At 42.5% G+C, this 21537-nt stretch overlaps 3 protein-coding genes across 4 annotated transcripts in view; 2 read left to right on the plus strand and 1 right to left on the minus strand.

The window, feature by feature from the left end:
* Nucleotides 1–3318: 3318 nt before the first annotated feature.
* qpct (glutaminyl-peptide cyclotransferase) lies at nt 3319–10057 on the minus strand. Its single transcript, XM_084568787.1, has 7 exons — nt 9854–10057; nt 7188–7334; nt 6718–6999; nt 5044–5211; nt 4330–4429; nt 3805–3921; nt 3319–3721 (listed from the first exon to the last, which is right to left on the minus strand). Exons 1-7 carry the CDS (start codon nt 9983–9985, stop codon nt 3540–3542), a joined length of 1128 nt encoding a protein of 375 aa, XP_084424913.1. The 5' UTR covers nt 9986–10057; the 3' UTR covers nt 3319–3539.
* Nucleotides 10058–10652: 595 nt separating this feature from the next.
* mocs3 (molybdenum cofactor synthesis 3) lies at nt 10653–18006 on the plus strand. The gene is made up of 13 exons (XM_084569762.1): nt 10653–10802; nt 12137–12269; nt 12381–12473; nt 13766–13886; nt 14592–14666; nt 14875–14992; nt 15101–15209; nt 15299–15361; nt 15843–16006; nt 16157–16204; nt 16764–16860; nt 16969–17076; nt 17501–18006. The coding sequence occupies exons 1-13, from the start codon at nt 10710–10712 to the stop codon at nt 17656–17658; spliced, it is 1380 nt and encodes a 459-aa protein (XP_084425888.1). The 5' UTR covers nt 10653–10709; the 3' UTR covers nt 17659–18006.
* Nucleotides 18007–18374: 368 nt separating this feature from the next.
* The window catches only part of prkd3 (protein kinase D3), a 36489-nt gene continuing 33326 nt past the window's right edge, over nt 18375–21537 (plus strand). For both annotated transcript variants that reach the window (XM_084569535.1, XM_084569536.1), the window contains exons 1-2: nt 18375–18673; nt 19423–20065. In XM_084569535.1, the coding sequence (XP_084425661.1) occupies nt 19784–20065 (282 nt within the window). In that variant the 5' untranslated portion in view covers nt 18375–18673; nt 19423–19783. The remainder of the gene's footprint in view (nt 18674–19422; nt 20066–21537) is intronic.

Genomic DNA, 21537 nt, shown 5'->3' on the forward strand with positions numbered 1-21537 from the left:
GCACACTGATAAACCTTTAGTTTAGGAGTTAATGAATGATATTCTCATTTCACTGACATTATTTGATAACGATGTAAATACCTTTAACGAAGGCACAAGTTTATCGAACCAAAGCTAATCACCGTGATGCTTTTCATTTCTGCTGCCGCAATAATTCCTTTCCCACTAATTTTATAACAACAAATTTTACAATTATTCTTAGTAAAAAAACAACTTAAATGTTTGTACTTAAGCGTTTGTTGTATTTATTACCGGTTAGTTAGGGGTAAACACAGATTTACGGAGAGCACCAGAATGCATCGTGTGATGTAGGTAGTTTCTGTGAGTTCACCGCCCTCATTTGAAAAGTGGAGGCGTGAGTATCAGTGTTATTAACCAGTGTGCTGTGCAGTTTGTTATTTTGAAAATAAATTATGCACGTTTTTTGTTCTTAAACGTACATTGGTCTATCATACATTGGTCTATCTAACACTGCAAAACTATTGCTTAGGTGGCATTAAGCTATTAAGCTGATACTAGGTGAATTTGTTCAGTCGGATTTGCAGTCACAGTGTCATGTGAGGGGTGACACATTAGAGTGATGGTTAGGGCTGATAAAGAAGGGGTCTTTCTGTGTGTGGTTTCTATGTTCTCGCTGTGTTTGTGTGGGTTCTCTCCAGGTACTCCGGCTTCCTCCCACTGTCCAAAGACATGCTCGTTAGGTTTAAATGTGAGTGTGACTGGTTGTCTGTCTCTCTGTGTTAGCCCTGCGATAGACTGGCAACCTGTCCAGGATATAGCCCACCTCTCACCCAATGACAGCTGGGATAGGATCCAGCCCACTCCCGCTACCCCTCACAGGACAAGCGGTTACACAAGATTAATGAATGAATGAATGTCATGTGAGGAAAACAACAGAGGCAGCACAGACTTGTTCTTCCCGTTAAACTGAATATGACTCACCACTGCTCTCTGTTGGCACATTGCCTCTTTGCAAGTCACATAGTTGCATCCTACTCCACGGTCCCAGCACACAGACTATAATGAGTATAATGAGTCCCAGTCATACTTCTTTTAGAGGAAATTAGTCACGTTGTGCTATTGTCTTTTCATAAAAACCTGAAAGCGGTTTTGAAAGAGAGGAACAGAAAGGGAACGCGGTTGAAACGCACATAAAAAGGGGTTGAGTAGATTTCATAGATACCACCTGAAATCATTTTGTTGTTATTTTTTTCCAGTGGCTGTGGTAAAATGTGATATTCATTCAGTTCGTACACGACCCTACAAATTCTTATTTTCGTGGTCTGATTTTTACCGTGTAACATGATGCAAACTGGCACTGGTGAAAGCAGCTGCTATGGCGGTTTTACAACTATGCAACAGGTGGCTGCTACATAAATGAGAACGTGTAAAGGTCACGTTACATAGAATCTATATTTTAAAAATGTTGTCCAGGAAAAATAAAAAATGTGTCTTTACTTTAAAAAGTTATTTTGCCTTTTAAGGCTTTGTAAACTTGTAAACCTAAATTTAGCATGCAGTTGATTTTGTTCTTTCCCTTTTAAAGTCAAGTAAGCAACCTTGCGAAAATAAAAACAAAAAAACAACCTTGCTTGGAGCGTGAATCACACCTTGCATGAGAGCGAGTGTGTACCACTCCACTATGTTCAGCTGGAGGCTGTTGTGTACCGTAATCAGCAGCAGATTAAGCTCTGCTGTCGTTAAACCTGGGCATGCATCAATTTGTTGTCACAGACTAACTGGAAACCACAATGCAGCGTCATACAACTTTGGTTTTACCTCACCTTTTCTTCTGTGTTCAAACCTGCTGGTTTCCGTGCAGGCTGATCTGAGCAAAGATATAATGTGAAAAAGAGCCGTTTCTTTGGTTAAAGCAAAGTGAAGCTATTTTCTTAAGCAGCCTAATTTTTGACATTGACTGACAGGTAAAGTGTCTGAGGTAAATTTATATATAAAATCTGTATAGCTTAAAAGAACTAATAGCGTGTGGATGAGTCTGATTAGTGCCAAAAAGAATTTAAGGGGGTCCTATAAAGCAGGTATTTTGGGTGGAAACTATACAACACACACATAAACAACAGTGTTGCTAATGGCCCTTTCCCACTTATGCTTTTCATCTCTTTAAAGACAAGACATATTTTGGTGTAAATCGTTGCCAGGCATTGCAAACATTTCTCCCTGCAGCAAGCGGGGTCAAGACCTTGTTCACTTTTCACGGGAGCGGTCTGGACTGAAGGGGATTTAGGTGGTGTGGAATTCAGGGGAGGGCCTCCTGATAGGATTAAAGGGATCACGGGACTGTGGTTGAGGTGAGAGGGAAGGGAGGGATGGAAACAGTGTTTGGTCTCAGAGATGGGAAAAGGCTTGAGACGCAAAACCGGAGGAGAAATATCGGCTATTCTTGGCGTTGCAAGTTAGAGGAAAAGTTCACACTTCCTCATGCAAAAGGTCACGTTAGATCATTAGAGGGGGATCTGATCTTTATCCCCAGCTTCTGAAACACTAACACTAAAACAAAGATGTATAAAAATAAGCAAACGCGGCATGATCTTCTTTGTTTTCTGAATCAATGTTTATGCCAGTCTTCATACAGGAAGTCCAGGTTTGGCAGTGTATATTATTCTGGTATCTACAGTAAAATCAGGCTAATAATGTCATACAAACAAAAGGCAACACATGAAACTTCAGCACAGGAAGTCATCCACTTCACTATTTAAGATGGCAGGATATAAAGAGCTAAAAATGTTGCTTTAGAACAAATCAACCGCACTTCCTGTTACAGACAGGTTTGTTCTCTAAACACTGCTGAGATTTAATGTCGGAGAGGAAATGTCACATACGCCGTCGCTAAAACACAGAGGCTGGCACCACCTCACGTGCGTCACCGATTGCTCTGGCTGGTATGTTTTGTAACATCCCTGTGGATGTGTTTGTCAGACAACACAACAGATTAGGGATGCTTGATGTCATTACAAGACTATAAACATGTGGCTTAAGCTGTTCTCACAATAGGTCACAATAAAATGATCACAGCTTTTGACTTTTGAATGTAAAATAAAGTACTCCACTGTTCTTCTTACTCCTCCCTGAGGCAAGCAGACCAGATCCGACGCTAAGAGAGTTCTTCAAAGTGTAAATGAGGGTCCTTGGTTGATATAATGCGACCAGTGTAGTAAAACATACAGTACACTGAAGAGCCTGTGTGCTGATCTTGATGTCGGGGAGTTGAAGGGAAGAAGATACAATGCTTTAGTCTTTCCTGATCTTTAGAAAAGAAAAATATATTTTATATTACACACAAAAGACAAAATATTTACTTAGATTTTTTTATTTAGACTTTCAAAATAAAAGGTGTGTAACGTCAAGCACTTCTAGCATCTGATGCCCAGAGTTGAGGTTCAGCATCTTATCTTAGTCATTAATCAAGATGTACATGTGGATAGGTATAAATAGTATTTGCCATGGGTTCTTTTAGTCCAAACAGCTGAAGATCTTCACCACAGTTGAAACGTCAACAGATGAAGGGTATGCCGGGAGGTTTACGGGGCATTTTGAGGGTTCGAAGGGACGGTGGGTCTGGCGTCGAGGTACTCCAGAACAAAAACCTGCATGATCTTGTTGAGGTTCTGGATGGTGGAGCGGTCCAGGTTCTGCTCGTTGTCGTCAAACGTGTGCCACACGGAGGGGAAGGGGGAGGGGATGAGGTGGAGGACCCGCACACCTGACGGAGAAGCACAGGATGAGGATCACCCAAGTGACAAACACAGTGGGTGTCATATCATGAGATGTTGTTGGTGCCTATACCTCTGTTTAGGAACGGTATGTGATCATCTAGCACGTGGCCCACAGCGAGATCAGGCCAGAAATACTGCACGCTGTTAGGATGCTCCAGCAGCTGGTTCATGGAGTGCAGGCGTTTTTCTATTTAGAGCACAAAAATAGTTATTTTAGTTTGAGGGGAAAACCATTCTTGGGGATTATTTATTAATGGCTTAAAGGTCAAGAAGTTGCTTCATTGTGACTGTGTGTATGTGGTTTCATCAGCCATTCATCAAGCGTGCGCAGCAGCATTAGCAAGAAAGTCTCACGAATGTCATCAGTTGGCTCAAATGTTGCACAAGCAGCAATGAAGTAAAAAGTACAGCGTGACACAAGTCAATGGAATAATTTGAGTGTCAGTATATGTGTCACACCAGCCTCCATATGATGCTGAACAATATGACTGATGTATCAATGACTAGTGATGATTCATCTTTGCGGCACACCTTCACTGGAGCAAAAAGACCTCTATGGCACCTAAAATTATGAAAAATCGTTGTAATTATTCACCAATGTTCTGGAGTCTGGAGAGCCAGGGCGCCGTGGCGGGGAACTGGTTGCCAAAGCGAGGGCTAGGAGCTCCGATCAGATCCAGCAGCACAAACAGGTCCTGGAGGAGAAGAGAGCGAGGAAACGGCGCTGGTGAGCTCTCGTGAGAAACTCTGTCTGCACATCCTGAAGATAACTCTCTGACAAGAAACCCGTTCCCACAGCGATCACGGCTCTGTGGCGCTGCTTTGAGGTGTAATGTTGACATCATATGTTCCATGACATTACTTTCTCCACAAGCCGCACAAAACACACCCATTCTCTCCACGTCTTCCGTGCACTTTTGCGCTTCTCTCGTTCGTGCTATAACACACAAGATGCTGTCTGCTTTATCTCTGTCTGTGCACACAGGAATGTCTCTGTGTGTTGATAAATAGCTGCTCTCCATAGCTAGGATACAGGAAAATATAATCAGTCACTGTGACATAATTTTATCATACACTGTGTAATAAATGTCGATCCATATAAAGTTTTCCAAGCTTCCCAGATGATAAAATGGATGGCTTGCACCTCCCTTGTTCAGGTGTGGGCTGTGTGCGTAAACAGAGATCAGGGCTAAGGAGATTGCATTGAAACTAATGTGGGCTAACAAAAGGATGATCTTGAGTGTGATTAACTGATTATGCTAATCCTGCCTAGTCTGAACAGAGAGGGATGAGAAGGGCTGATGTGTACTATGCCGTGAAGTTGGTTGGTGTCCGTGGCTCCTGCGGGGTGCGGGGTGCTCTCCATCTTCTGGGCCAGGTGGCGAGAGCCGTACAGGGAGTCTGTGGAGGTCCACTGGAAAAGAGCCTCCTCGCCGTCGAAGAAGAGCAACTGCAGGGTCAGGTCAGAATTGGAGGCCTGCATAGAAGACAAAAAGAAAAGATTAAGCAGTTGCTTCCACTGTAAGAGTTTTGCTGCCATCTAGTGGTATTTAGGTGACATTACATACAATGATAAGAAGTTGTTCTTGCTTGAACTTTAATTTGGTTTATTAGCCTTTCCCAAAAATATGCAACTCTAACAATATCTGCAACCTGATTTATCAGCTGTGATATTGATTATATGTCCTCCTCCAGGCCAGCCGATGTATTTGTATTCACTGTGACTCATATTCTCACAGTGACCTTTGTGAGAGACCGCTGAGTCCGATAAACATGACCCTCGGCTGATCTCCCTGTCACGGGCAGTGTCACTGTCCACCCAGTAGACAGGCGTCTGAGCTCAGCTGTGAGACAGGAAAAGGGCAGAGGAGCGAGCATCATGAATGCTAATGTTTTCTTTACGCGTCCAATGGGGGCCGTTTGCATTGGGTTCTCTAGAACAACCAAAATATAAAAAGCTTTCAATTAAAATGTTATTGTTGCCTTTGAGTTTGGGAATAGACACTTAGATTTAAATGATTTCCTTCACCTACAAGTGTGCAGTTTCCTTTTATGTAGCGATGGTACATTAAATGTACTTTCCTGCTGTGACGTGTCAAATATCTGAGGTGGAAAACCCCTTTTATTTGCTGACTTATTGGGAGTACTTTTTGTAGTTCATAATTCTCATGAAGAGACCAAAATGAAGTATGATCTGATGTTACCAAGTATAGTATGTATAGCTTTACTGGTGTCTAAAACTGATGAGCCACACTGGCGCACTGAGCATTCTGTCCCTTCATTGCCTATGAACATGGGCACAGTAGTTTCTGTATTTACTGCACAAGGATGTACAGTATATATATACAAGGGGCGGCTGTGGCTCAGTAGGTAGAGCGGGTTGTCCACGAACCAGAGGGTTAGCGGTTCGATCCCCAGAATGTGCCACATGCCGAAGTGTCCTTGAGCAAGACACTGAACCCCCAGTTGCTCCCAGTGCGTGGCACTGGTGTGTGAATGTGTGCGTGCTTGTGTGAGCGAATGGGTAGATGTGTCTATGACTGTAATAATCCCTTCCTCTATGGTTTTAGCTGTTTGTCTTCATGAATTCTTTTTTTCAGTCAAACAGTAGCCATATTTGTGAGCTGAAGATTCACGTCATCAAGGTTGGCAGGAAAAGGGAAACATTTTACCGGAGGTGTTTTTCAAGTCTGAGTGATATTGTCACAATTTCTAGTGATAGTCACCGAGTTCTAGGTACTGGTCTTTTTCGGTACATGTTTTGTTCATGTTTTTCCTGGAACTTTCAGCCTTTGGTATTATTGTTGTGTGACGTTTGTATGATTCATGGCCACACTCAAGTCATTGCTGGCCACAACCACAAAAGCACACCAAACACATTACCCCTCCATAAATGGCTTAAGTATCTCTGCTAAGCCTATTGCTAATAATAATATATAATGTAATATTTTATCATATTGTATTCTGCAGCTTGGTCCACTACCTTCTGAGCTTTCAGTTCCTCATCCAGGGCTCTAGCCAGCTCCAACATCATGGCGCAGGGAGCAGCAGAATCGGTGGCGCCTTGGAACTCCCTTCCGTGCCACTGCGGCGGGTAGTACTTGGAGTCATAGTGACAGGCCAGGACCAGGCGGCGCTTGGCGGATGGGTTGAGGGTAGCGATTAAGTTGTTGAAGGGAAGGGACCCATAGGGCGTCTGTGACACAAACTTGTCCTCTGTCACCTCCCAGCCCGCTCCGAGAGACTCAAGGGTGGTTTTGATGTGCTGCGAAAGGACACACAGAGATGACTTGAAGTAATGAGCATTCAATCATTGCCTCACCTTATCACCACCTTGATAAATAGCTGAAGCGTTTCCTTGGAGGTATAAGTGCCAGAATATTTTTCTGGCCGTTTATCAAACAGATGTATGTCTTGACAGGCGTGATGCTGGTGGCGGTGATGACAACTTACTTGCTGCACAGCCTGGCTGCCTGCAGATCCTGGATACCTGGTGACCAGCAGCGGCCTCAGGTCCCTCTGCCACATCTGCTCCAGATCAGTGTGAGACAGGGCAGTTTGGATCTCATCTTGTGTTAGTGTGATGGCTCTGTGTTGGAGCTGCAAGGGGCCGAAGAAAACGAAAAATTATTACTAAGAAAGGACGTAACTGTACATCATGAACAGCAATTATGTGATGGGATCCTTTGTAGTATGGAACTAGTCATTCTTTTACATCAGTAAATCTGTAATAAGAGTCTGGGAAGTCTTTCTATGATGCATTCAAGTTGAGTAACAATATTATGACACAGACAGCGGAGCCGCTGATGTTAGTGTGTCACAACAGTCAGTTCATCCGCTCGCATGACAGGAAAACACTCACTAAGGTGAACTAACAGGGGAATTTTGAATTTCAGTGTTTCACATGTGCAAGGGATGTACACCGGTCAGCCACACATTATGACCAACTGGTAATTATCACCGGTAAAGTGAATAGTGCTGATTATCCCTTTATAATGGCACCTATTAGTGGGTGGGATATGTTTGGCAGTGAGTGAACATTTTGTCCTTCAAGTTGATGTGTTAGAAGCAAGAATAATGGGCAAGTGGCGACCAAGACTCATTGATGCAAAAGGCTGGCCTATGTGGTCGTATCGACCAGATACTGGAGGTTAAATTGCTGAGAAAGTTGCTGATGGTTCTGATAGAAAGGTGCCAGTCAGGGTTCCCATGCTGACACATGTCCACTGCCAAAAGTACCACGATGGAACTGGATCACAGAGCAATGGAAGAAAGCGGTCTGGTCTGATAAATCATGTTCAGGTGGTGGCAGGCATCAAAGTAACTTCGACGTAAAAGGACCCAGGTTTCCCAGAAGAACATTACATCCTAATGAGACCATCAATGTTATTCACATTGACGCCTGGCGGTTTTATTGTTGATACATATTGCAAAGTCCCTTAGACAGAAGCGTATTGTCTTAAAAAGCTTTTGATCTTGTGGTAACGATGTTATTGCTGTTCTAGATAAGCTGTGGAAAACATCTCCAGAGACACAAGAGCCAATTAGAGCTGTGTGAAGGGATATTGATTGAAAGGCTTCAGCTACACCTGAGGGCTGCTTTAGCGAAACAAGGCTCTAGTGAAGAGAGATAGATAAGAAAAGGACACATGTTAACTTGCTACTGCGTTTCTTGTTCTAGGACAAGAATAGTTTAAAAAAAAAAGCTAGATTTGTGCTGTTTAAGGAACACATTGCGGATTCAGGTTTCATGCTTAAGGATCAAATGAATGAAAGCTAAATTACAGTCAGGAGCTTAAAAGAAAAACATATTGATCCTCCGATCCCATGGCTCTTTTTCATTTGGTCTCAAAGTTCACCTGCTGCAAACCTCGGTTGTCCTGGTAACAAACATGGACAGGGAGCAGGAGAGAAAACGCTGACGGTAAATATCAGAGACAAGTCATCGCCAGTGTCTGTCTGCACTGGTTCATCCTCTAATTCTCTCTCCTCTAACTGACCCTCCATTGGGAGAGTGCAGTTAGCAATGTGGTGGAAATGAAAAGAATTATTAAATCCATATTAGGTGGAAAATGAACTATTTTCAGTTTCTTCTCACTCCCATCTGAGCTGTTCGAACCCCCAAATGTTCTTAATAAAGGACTCAAATTATAAATTGACTTGACTGACAGATTGACAAACTGGCTCCTCGTTCCAGCACCGCTTAGGTTTGAGGAAGCCTTTAGAATGAACTATATTTCTGGAAAATCACAGTCAGCGTTTGTACTTCCTTGAAGACAAAAGGAGGAGGGCACATTCCATAAGTCTGTTCATTACAACTGAGGCATAAACATACACTTACAAAACCTGTTCTCAGTGTGAGCCGGACCCGTGCTGGCTGACTCATACATCAATCCCGTAATTGCAGTGCAGTGGCACACGGTATAATTATGCGGTGACACAGGCTGAATACAGCCCTCCAAAGAGCTGGGGCTCACTGAGCTCGCGGAGGGTTAAAAGGGGGTCCACTTAAGCTCTATAAATACCAAGACCCACAATTGGAGGATCAATAGTGATGGCTGTGCTGCCATAGCAACAAGGCAAAGAGGAGAGGAGGAGAAGGGGAACATAGATGAGGATCATGAATGTCCAGGCATGCCCAGGTGCATCTCAGGAGAATTACACAGATAGTTGTTTGAGCATCATGAATTAAACATTACACATTAAATGCATTTATTCAGATGCTTCTTGCCAACTTGCAGTGCCATTCTCTCATAAGGAATAATAGCAGCTTGAGTACAGACAATATCCATCCATCATCCATCTATAAAATTAAACACATGCACACACAAACACAACACAAAAACACTAAATGTAATTATTTTCCCCTATTGTAATTAGACTGGCTCAATAAATATTTGATTCATATGCTTTTAAATAATTAAAATTAGATATTGTGAGTTAATTCCTAATTACAATCAGTCATTTCAGAACAGTCATAAGAAAGCTATATATATAATAGATACGTAAAGGCACTGCACATAGAAAGTTTCTTAATGGTTTCACTTTTAGAAGCGTTTTGGATGCCAGAGAATGACACAGTACCTTTAGACGTGAGCAAATCAATTTCATTCATTTACCTTCTCTTGCGTCCAGGGGAGTCCGTTGGTGCACTGGACGATTGTCACCCAGATGGCCGCGGCGTAAAACAAACGCATTACGGAGGGACCGTGGCTTCGCTCAGCCATCGATGTTGTTGCTCCTTTCCACATTCCTGTCTCTCCTCTGTGAAGGCTTTCAGATCATGTGAAAAGCAGGAGGGAGGACCCGAGGCTCTCTCTAAAGCCACAGAGCGTCACTACAGTGTGTGTGCGTGGGTGTGTGTGCGCGCTTCACCCACTACCAAGACCCACATGCATGGGTGTCACAACACAAATGATAACACAATGAACCCATTGAGTCCTCTGAATGAACTGATCATTTTCACCAGTTAACCAACACGTATATCCACAGCCTAGAGGTCACACGACACAACCTGTCTTTTAATTACTGGCCAGTATTAAAATGGCTTACTTAACGGCATACTTAATAAAAACAATACAAAAAACAAAAAAACAAAATGATATAAAATGATTCCCAGACTGAAGTTACAGCTCAGATCCAAAAAAACAACAACAAAAGATGCCCTAAAAAACACACGAACTTTTCGTTGTTTTGTTTCTTTTATATTTTTAAATAATAAAACTAAGCTAAACCAGTAAATTAAGAGCAAAATATTTCTTAATTTCTTATTTATTTAATTATTTTTTCCCCCCGAAAGTACGGCATGCGCTTTCTGCGTCACCTGTCACGTGATCTCGTTTCCACGTGGTCAACCCGGAAGTTTGCGCCGTGTGCTTCATATGTCAACATCATTCTCTCACGCCGTTAAAACACACATAAAGCAGACTTTAAGATTCTCTTTTGGGTTTTTTCCCTCTGTGCTTGTCAGCAGCGATGGCCGAGGAGGTTTGCTGCTTGAAGGCACAGCTGGAGGAGAAAGAAAAGGAGATTGCTGCTCTGAAGAATAAATTGGCACAACTAGAAAAGGTATGAAGCAGAGTTATACATTCCGATGTTTTAATGCTATCATCCTTGTAGCCTAGTTTAGCCAACATAAATTGAGACTGCATTGCTTTTTTTTTTTTTTTTTTTTTAATTACTCCTTTAGCTAGCATAAACCTGGAAGCTTATTAAACAGCTGACTAGATTGATAGTTAGTTAGGGAACTACCTATCTGATGGTGAGGGGAGAGTTAACCAGTAGAAACCGGTGACAGCTGAGACAAATGGTTAATACAGACATTGCTGTAGCTCCTTTTCCCAGCTATCAAGAGGAACACGTGAAAGTGATCAATAAATAACCTGCACAAATAGAGCGTTGAAAAATAAACACGTGAGGACACCAGTCTGAATTGTTCAATAACTGGGTGATCACACAATCACAGCATCACACAGAATGAAAATCAATACACAGTTATGAACTAAAACCAGGGCGATATATGCATCACTGCATTCAGAGATTCAAGCCAAACATTTCAGAATGATAAAAAAAGACACAATTTATTAGTAAGTGATATAAAGAAAAAAGACGTGCAGTATATACATTACCCATTATATTATTGTAGTATGTTGTGTAATGTGATGACACAAGGTTCAAAGGCCTTGTACAATACACATTTAGCTTCATATGTTTTTGGGCACAGTTGTTCTTTTAGCTGTTTACACACACGCTCAAACACTTTTCCAGTTCATTAGGTACACTTGTGAAAATAAAGACGTCTAATACAACAGTCCTGCATTAAATCTTAGCTTCACGAAGGTTATCATATTTAGAATTTGCTTAAAATAACAGACGGAGCTGTTGATTGAACTGCGTTTTCAGTTTGGAGCCTGTGGTTTGTAGTACTATGGAATAAGTAACAAGTAAATAACAAACACTTTTAATTAAATCCAGTTAAACAGCTCCACAACTTACATCCTCCAATCAATGATCATTCATTTGAATTACCACCTTTCTTACACTGTTTCAACATAAACTGAACATTAGAACAGTCGAGAAGGGGGGCGTCCACTGTTATATTGTTTCTCAGATGTTCCTAATGTTTTGACAAGTGAGTGTATTTAAGTTATTGTTATATATTGTATATGATCTTAAACTGGAGACTTTCAGCTAAGTTAATTTGAGGGTATACAGTCAAATGTTGTTGGCACTGGACTCAAAAGCTGTTTTATGGGCATGTTTCTTCACCAAGGAAGCAATTACAACTGTAATTTGGATATGTTTTGATAAATAGCTAAAATAAAAACTGAGTCTGTGTCCAAATACATAGGGACCAAACTCAATTTGTCCTACTTTGTGTAATAATATTCATGTGATTTCAGAGCCATGACTCTGTGCCAGAGCTGCATGACAAAGTGACACCCCTAACCCCCCTGACACCCAAACCAGCTCTCAGTAATGAGGACATCATGCGCTACAGCAGACAGCTCCTTCTACCGGAGTTGGGTGTACAAGGTACAGTTGGCCACAAACAGAGTTATTCTAATGTACAGTGCAGTGAGCCTTCTGTTTAGCGAGGTTTATGTTATGACTGAATACAAAAGAGTGAGTCTTTACTGCCCACAGGTCAGCTAAACTTATCCAAGACATCAGTGCTGATTGTGGGCTGTGGAGGACTAGGCTGCCCCCTCGCACAGTATCTTGCAGCAGCTGGCATTGGTAGGTAATCTAGTCGATCAATGCACATTATGACATCATGCCAAACTGATAAATCATTTACCCTGTTTTGTTTGTCCTTTGAATAAATATATGGTTGTGGAGTGGTTGTTAAGCTGTCGACAGTTTGCTTCTGCACCACTGACAGCTGTAGTCTGTTCACCCGTCTGTTCATATGTCCTATTCTTTTGTAAGATTAAGATTAAGAAGATTAAGAAAAACCTTTATTTGTCCTTCACTGGGGAAATAGCAGTTTACAACAGCATACAAAAGGGCAGAAAAAATATCAAGAGTAAAAAGTCGCCAACATCTAAGGAACTCAGGATGTTCAAAGGTCACTGACCTCACTAAACATGTTTTTGGCTGAAATTTAACCAATCGTACTCTTCGTTGGCCTTCGTTGGTCTTCTGACTATCAGCTAGAGGGCCCTTTGTCAATCTTGACTCCCTATATTGCTGTTGCTAGGCTAGACAAACTTTTGTCATTCGAGGGTCCATTCCCATAAAAACATGTTGAAAATCGGTTGGTGAGAGATAAAAAAATGATTCTTCAAAAATGTGAAAATGTACAGTCAACAAGTGTGGGTACAGTGGAAGGAAATAACCATATATAACAACTGAAAACTGATGATAAAACTAGTCATTTTTCCAATGTCGGCACAGCTGCTAACGCTAGCTGTCTCACCACCACATTACATCTAGACTATTACTAGATGCATTACTGTTATTACAGGTTTTCGGTGTTTTCTATAGGAATGGACCCCCGCATGGCTACCGTTGCATGTCTAACCTAGCAACAGTAACGCAGGAAATCGGGACTTGATGGTAGGAGCCGCCTGGTTGGTGGTCAGCAGACCAATGAGAACGCCAACAAAGGGTCATTATGATGTTAAGCAGAAGAAAAACACTTTCATTTGATTCCTTCAGCGTCATTAATATAAATGAGGCAGGCAGGACAGACATGGATGTAACCTGCAACCTGAATTGATGGAGGCATACAACCACAAGGTGGAAATAATGGTTCCTTAGAGTGGGACTACAGTTATCAACAAAACAAGAGACACATTGAGAATTTTTAAGTTAATATTTATGACTTATTTTGGGAATATATTTCGGGGTTAGAATTGCATTACATGTTTAATGTTTCAGTTAGATTTTGTATATATATATTTAAGAAGTGCAAGGGAGGTCTGCCAAATGTTCACCTTGTCACTTCGCTCTATTTGGGTTTAATGGCGATGGCTTGCCACTGGTATAAAGGTCTGATTCACAAGTACAAGTTTGCCTCTCCCCAGGGCGCCTCGGTCTGCTAGACTACGATGAAGTGGAGCTCAGTAACCTGCACAGACAGGTGCTCCACGGAGAGGAGAAACAGGGCCAAGCCAAGGCTCTGTCTGCTGCCAGCGCTGTTAGAAGGTAGGAAACCGTACATGTGGATGTAGCAGCGTGTCTGAGAAATCAACTCTTGTTTGTGTGCCAAAACAGCTGAGGGAACTGAAACGTAGAAGTAGTGTGATGCTATTAGTAAATGTTCAGCAACTGAGATAAATGGTGTACTTTTATGCTTAATGTGAGCCTTTGGTTACTTTATAATGTACACTGGCGCTTTCCAGTCTCACCACGGGTTATATTCGGTTGTGTATTTCTCCGCAGTCTACAAATATTGTGTAAACATGTTATTTTAGAGACAGCTGTTTTTGCTGCCTTTTTTTACCTCACAGTGGGCCTGCTGTGGTTGAAACGAACACTGTGTAGCTACAGCCACATGAGGGCGCCATTTCTCTGACTAGCAAGTAACTCAGCCATATTTAATGTTTAATGTAAATGTACTACGTGCATAGTACAACTTGCAACAGAAAATAAGTTTAGCCTGATTTTGTTTGTTTACATTCGGCTCTTTTATATTGTAGACACAAAGACTTGGTAGGGACAGAGAAGATACACAGTCTAATCTCCCATGTCTTTCAGAACTCATATTTTGGCCCATTTACCACATTACCTTATAGAATATATTTTAAGACCATTGTTTGTATTGGATCTGCTAATTATGAAAGTAAAGATCAGAGTTTTTTTTTTTTTATGAATAAATGGCCATATCTGAGTGTGAATTTACTTCTGCAGGCTAAATTCCACAGTGGAGTGCGTTCCCTACCACCTGCAGCTCTCCCCGGAGAACGCCTTGCAACTCATTCAACAGTATCCTCAGCCTACATCTGCTGCACAGACCTGCCCGTGGCTAATTGTCCATCATGAATACATGTTATAGCTGCCATCTGCTAGGTCTTACTCAGGCTTGTGGCTACTTATCGTACTTCGCGAAGAGCCTTACTTCAGGAAACTGGAAGTAATCTGTTGTGCTGATGAACTCTGCCTATGAGGACACCTTAACTCCAGCTGACCTCATATACGACATTGTAGCTGATTGCTCCGATAACGTCCCCACTCGTTATCTGGTGAATGATGCCTGTGTGCTCAGCGGCAAGCCTCTCGTGTCGGCAAGTGCTTTGCGGATGGAGGGTCAGGTATGGTGGAAATCGGCCCTCTTTCCCCCCCCCCCCCCCCCCCATCCCATCAATGTGGCCAGTCTGCTTGAGATCTGCCATATGATTTGCGTGTTTGTGTGTGTGCAGTTGACTGTATATAACTACCGCGGAGGCCCCTGCTACAGATGTTTATACCCTGTGCCCCCACCCCCAGAGACAGTGACCAACTGTTCTGATGGAGGGGTGTTAGGAGTGGGTGAGTCTTTCTCAGAAGTCATTAACTTTGTACTGAAAGCAGTCTGTGTAAATAACAGTTCTTGGTAAAACTTTCCGTTTTTATTTAAGTTCCAGGGATAATGGGCTGCTTGCAAGCTTTGGAAGTCCTCAAGATTGCCTCTGGACAAGGCTGTATCCTTTTTATTTTAGGTTTTTACTCCCATGTAGCATACAGCAACCTTCATGGAGTTTTTTGCCTAGTCATTGGAATGAATCGACAATGAACTCCTGGAAGGGATTTCATTGTAGCAAAGTTAAGGATGGGAGGGAGAGGTGTTTCTAAGAAAACAAAGCAAAAACAGACATTTTTTTGTCTACATTCTTTGGACTATTTGGTGTTTTCTCATTAATCTGCTGTATGTAGCTCTGTTGCTAATACTAGGAGTTACAGCAGAGATTAGACTTGCCCTATCCTGCCTTCTGCGTGGCATTGTCATACACGCACTAACACCTGGCCATAATGCGTCAGCCAGGGAATCATTGTACTGTTGTACTCATGAATGTTGCTGTGGCATTAATATACAAGTGGGAGACATGCGGGAGGATCTTGTGAGTCAACTAATGTGGTGGTACTTTTCAAAAAGCTGTATTTCCCTTGACTGGGGCGTGCCAGCTTCCTGCGGCCAGAAGCTCTTGCTGTTCGACGCTCAAGATCCCAGATTCAGGTCCATCAGGCTTCGGCCCAAGCAGGCTGGCTGTGCAGTGTGTGGGGAGAACCCAAGTGTGACCGAGCTGGTGGACTACGAGGCTTTCTGTGGGTCTGCTGCCACAGATAAGGTTGGTCATAAGCACCTTGGGGCACCTTGTATCATGGGGTCTTGCCCATTTCCATTGGAATGTTGGAGTAAAGTGTTTCTTTCACCAATTGAATTTCATGACCATTACATTTAGAAAGTACATCTAATTACAGGAAAATTCTCTTTTCAGTGCCGCAGGCTCAACCTGCTGTCCACAGATCAGAGGATCACTGTACAGGTAGGGATTATATACCCCAGAACACTTGGTCATTGCGTGACTCCCCCTATTTAGCGCTGTTTATTGTATGATTACTCCCAATTTTCTCAGTTTTCATGTGCATTCATAAACTGATTACATCTCAGTGCTGACCCAGCCCCAAATGGGAAATGACTTAAAATGTGCCTGTAGATTTTCTATGGGAAAGAATAACACGTTCTGTTTGGCACCGAGAGCACTGGTAGTGGATTGCATCTGTTTATATTTCTGCAGGACTGGCGCTTTGAAACCCGCTTAGTCATTAAGCACAGAGATGGGGATCATGATTGATTGGGGTGCATTTGAGATTGTGCAAGGGGCTCCGGTTAGAAACAGTTTTGCTTCCTGCTATTTAGGGAAAAGCAGTTAAAATGCTCATACTCCCTCCCTATTACAAATCCAAGCAACATTTGCTGTGAGTCATTTTAGTTTCCCTGTGTAACTGAAGATATAAATCAATGTATTTTTCCAAAACAAAGCTACACCTCTTGCTTATTTTAGCAGTGTTTGTGCATTAAGGGCTGCTTTAATGTATTTACAGGATTACAAATCGATATTGGACAACGCTGGGCCCCATCTCTTGTTGGATGTGCGCCCTCTTGTGGAGGTGGATATCTGCCACCTACCTTTCTCCCTCAGTATCCTTTTTTTTTGTTGTTGTTACAAGACCATAATTATGTACTGTCTCTTCATATTAAATCCTTGTTTCCATTTCTGCGAAATTAACCTCCTTATACCGCTGCCAGATATTCCCCTTTCAAGTTTAGAGGAGAGGAAGAGTGAACATCTCCAGTTACTTCAGGAAAGAATCAGCGGATTGAAACAGCAGATGGCAGGTGACTGCCGGCCAACAGGTAACATGGCAAAACACCGCTTAGAGTCTGGACGTGTTGTTTGAAATGAACAGGCACGCAGAGTCACTTGTGCATATTCACAATCCGCTGTGTAGTCTCATACTGCAGGGCCGGAGGCTTATTTTGGACGGCTAGAAGCGGGTTGTAATGGGGTTGCTAGGTGACCCCTTTTCCAAAACATGTACGGTCAACCTGAGCAGCTGGCCTGCTTTGGGGAAATTAACATTCAAAATGTTATTTTGGGGGCGTTCCTTAATCAGTGAGCTAAATTTAGCTTTGTGAAGTTTTAGCTTATCGGCGATTTTAAACCTTAAACTCTTTATTCAAACTCCTGTTTGGTTGAATCCTGTAAATTGCTCTATCACGTTAACTCTCCGCAGTTTCATTTTCACATTGTTTTCTCTCTGTTTTTTATTTTTTTCAGTGTATGTGATTTGCAAGCAAGGCAACGACTCTCAGAAGGCGGTGCGACGTTTAGAGAAGATGAGTGGGTCAGAGGTGGATGGCATCATAGCGAAAGACATCTGCGGTGGCCTCATGGCTTGGGCGAAGAGAATAGACCCTGCATTCCCGCAGTATTAGTGCATTTGATATGACTTTTTTTTAAGAATAAAAACACTGCATTCAGCCTGCCATCTTTGTTGTTTTTCATTTATGTATGTTCTGAGTATCTTGCAAATGAGTACATTGTTTTAAATGTCACTGCTGAATTGCAAAATCTCACATATAGCAAAGTTCCTAAAACGGGTTGTGTAATTTATAGCGTATTAGTGAGTTGCCAGTGAAATAACACGAAGGCACAGTTGCAAAATCACGTCCCCCTTCCTGTTTCTGTTGGTCTTTAGAAGTTAGCAGTTTCACGTTGGATTGTATTTACTGCAGTAAACTTTGACGTTTAACCACAAACTCCTTAGATGTTCATGCATTAACATGACCAGTGGAGATTAAATCTTAGCAGAAAACAACTTTACTTTGTAGTTGTTTATTTAATCAGTGAAAGTGTAATTTATTCCTCGGTTAGCTGTAGACATATAGGAACCCCTTCAAGGGCCCCTTAGACTCCTGCACCTTACTTTTGATCAATGCATTACAAACTGATCCGGGTCATGTGGAGTAAAGTTTTTTTTTCTTCTGGCCAAGTTGAAATAACGGAAAAGAAATGCACATGCGCACTGGGTCGAGGTCCGTCGGAGGCGCCATTGCTTCCCGCGGAGTGTAGTTCACGTGTTCCTACCCACACACGGAAAGTCAGTTACGCGCCGATAACGAAAAGACTCCAAGCCCCAGCGACGCTCGCGGCTCTTGTTCTCGTCAAGCAGGGGGAGTAGTCACAGCTGGAAGGATAATAAGATGCGCATGAATTTACAAACTGGAATAAAAGATAAGAGAAAATAAATGGACGGCACGGTTAGACTGAGCGAGGCCGAATGCAAAGCTAAAGTTTATCGTGTTTAGTTGACGACGCTGCGCTTTCGTGTGTTACTTCCAGAAAAACGCAGGAACTTGAGTAGTCTCCGCTTCCCTCCGTTGATGGAGTTAAAAAGTTTCTTCAGTCCGCTCACAATGGAAAGAAAAGCGCCCTTCGCTGGGAGTGAAGGTAAAGTATAATTTCAGAAACATTCCGCTCAACGTTTGGTTTTAAACGGGCTTCACACGGAGACAGGGCTCGGGTGCATCACGGTGCCCCCAGAAAGTGGACATTCATGGCTTGTATAACTTGTTTTGCTGGCATTCTCGGCTCGGGTTGTGCTCTGCCAGCGAGCCAATCGAAAGTGGGAGGGGTGCAGATGTTCAGAAGCTCTGCTTCCAGATGTTTGCGAAGTTTGAATATGTGTAAACACTCAAATGACACGCTCTATCGACTTTTACGTGTCTTGTCGGCTTTTATTTACTTGTTTTGCTCAGCAGCATGAAGGCACGTAGTAGGAACATTTATGTTAAACTGACCAAAAGACCAAAAAAGTCGATAGAAACGTGCAAAGTAAATATAAAATACACAAATGCTAACGTCGTGGCACTTTTAGTACGGTTCAGTTAATACAAGGCAATATAGGTTTTTAGATAGGGAAGTACGATACAAGGCTAAAGTGAGGCAAACAGCACAAATAATAGTTTCAAAGATTATCTACAAGAACAATGTATAACCTTAAGAAGAAATCCAGTAAAGGCATATAAACAAAATGTGTTTTTCTCAATTAATTTAACTGAATTAAATGTGCACAATATGATGAGCAATAGATGATTTATTCACATACCAGGCATTTTATAGTGTTTTCAGATAGGTGAATACTTTTTTCATCGTAAAAAAAAGGCAGTGTGTGTGTTTGTGTGTGTTTGTGGTGACAGGCTTCCTGTGGTCAGAGTGGATTACTGACTTCAGTAAGGAGAAGGAACACAACTCCAGGATATGAAGTATGTTGCAGGGATTTTACTGCATAGGTCTGCAGATTGTCCAGAGACTCGCCCTCCATCACCTGTCCATCTAGTGAATGAGTTGTGTCAGCTCAGGTGGGTGGCTAGGTTATCATCCTCTTAATTTCAGAAAAGACAATGCCAGATTATAAAAACATCCAGGGCTGACTCAGTACTACTGATGAGGACCAAAGGTTCCCCCTACCACGAGCCTGCCCGCAGAGATCCAGCTGCGCATTTTTCTCATTGAATCCTCCACTATTCGGCGCTTCACGTTGCAACTGGAAGAAACCCAATGTCTGCCTCCTCTCCCCCGTCCTTACCTCGAGCCTTCCTCCACTCTCTCCATCCGCACCACCCGTCCTCTGCCCTGTCTCCGAGCACGACCGGGCCGCTCTACACGCGGCTGTCCAACGGCAGTCACAGCGCCCCCAGCCCCACCAACTCGCGCAGCTCCTTCCATGGGGTCTCCTTCCTGCTGCAGATTGGACTGACAAGAGAGACGGTGAACCTGGAGGCCAGTGACCTGTCGCTGTCATCTGTCAAGGACCTGGTGTGCTCCATAGTGGATCAGAAGGTAGGGATGTCATTAAGTTTCATATAACCCACACTCTGTTTTCAGTCGTAATCCATCATCAACCATTTCTTTTTCTAATCTACTCAGGAGTGAAAGGTTTTCCACAAACACATCCATACACACTATAGTCACTTCGCTTTAAACTTAAGCAGTAACACTGAAGGCAGCAGAGGACCGACGTGGTGATGCACCATCATGTGGTCTGCCGTCTTCAAGCATATTCATCTGTTTAGGTTTTGTGTTCCAAAGCAGACGTGTGGGCCATGTGCCTGCAAATGAGTCAAACGCCACAGAAGCATGCACACAACAGCATGGATGCTCCTCCAGTTACAGGGCACAGTCGAGTGGTGCCAGTTATTTACATTGCGGCGTAAAGTTACTGGACACGATCCAAGTGCATGTATACAAAATCATATGCAGACAGATATACAAAATTACACAGGGGTTATGCGCTTCTGGTGTATGTTGGACCTATTTTATTTTCCAAAACATGGGTAATGCTTCATAATGACACTCTTCATAATGACATGCTTTAAACACAAGTGCATCATTCTATATGTCATATTTGGTTGTGTGAGAGCATCCTAAGTGCAAATCAACGGCGCCAGCTTTAATTTCCCTGTTCTCGTTCGTTTGTGCTTCAGTGCGCTGATTCTGGTTTGGGTCCTCGTCTGTGTTGCGTTGCGTGCCTGTTTATCAAAGTAAGAATGAGGGTTAAACGTTTTAATTTTTGTTTTTAATTTGAAACGGCCTCATATAAGAAGCAGCATGACCTTTATACGAAGTGGTTGTCTACGTCAGACAAACATGTTGATTGCCCTTCCACGAATACAAAAAGCACTACACATAAACTGAATAATGAAACTCAACAGTACGTTTGCGCATTTATTTTACAATCCGCAATTAATAGCACCTATTATGTGTCTCTTATATACAGTATTTCTAAACATATATAGGTGCTCTGAACCTCTTATTCAGCTATTGTCTTCTTTGAGCCCATGAACTGTACTTCACAGCTGTGTGGGATTAATGGTGTGCAAAGCCTGCAGAAATAATGAAATGGCTTCTGTGTGCTTTCACATGTTGCCGTTCTTTAACCTCTAGCAAATAACGATGATTACTCCATTTGTGGCTGTAATTATCACTGGCTGAATAAAACAGAGTGATTAATCAAAGCACTTTCATCAGCCACTCGAATCTGAACATTTCGGTAGGTCAGATCCACACTGGTGTTTGAGATGATGACAATTAAAATAAAGAAAAAAGAGAATTGGCAGCAAACTTGTGTTGGACAACAAATGGAAGATAGTGAAGGAGCTGTCTGTGTGGAGCCAGTGTCCTCTGCTTCCATGTTGTCCAAGCTGACATTCCAGAGGAGCAGGGTAATGTTGTTGTTCTTTACGAGGTCTGCTGATTCTCACTAGCTAGTTATGAACAGTTCTGGTCCGCAGAGCAGAAAATCTCATCACTGC

Source organism: Chelon labrosus (assembly GCF_963514085.1).
Source record: "Chelon labrosus genome assembly, chromosome: 20".
Classification (NCBI taxonomy): domain Eukaryota; kingdom Metazoa; phylum Chordata; class Actinopteri; order Mugiliformes; family Mugilidae; genus Chelon; species Chelon labrosus.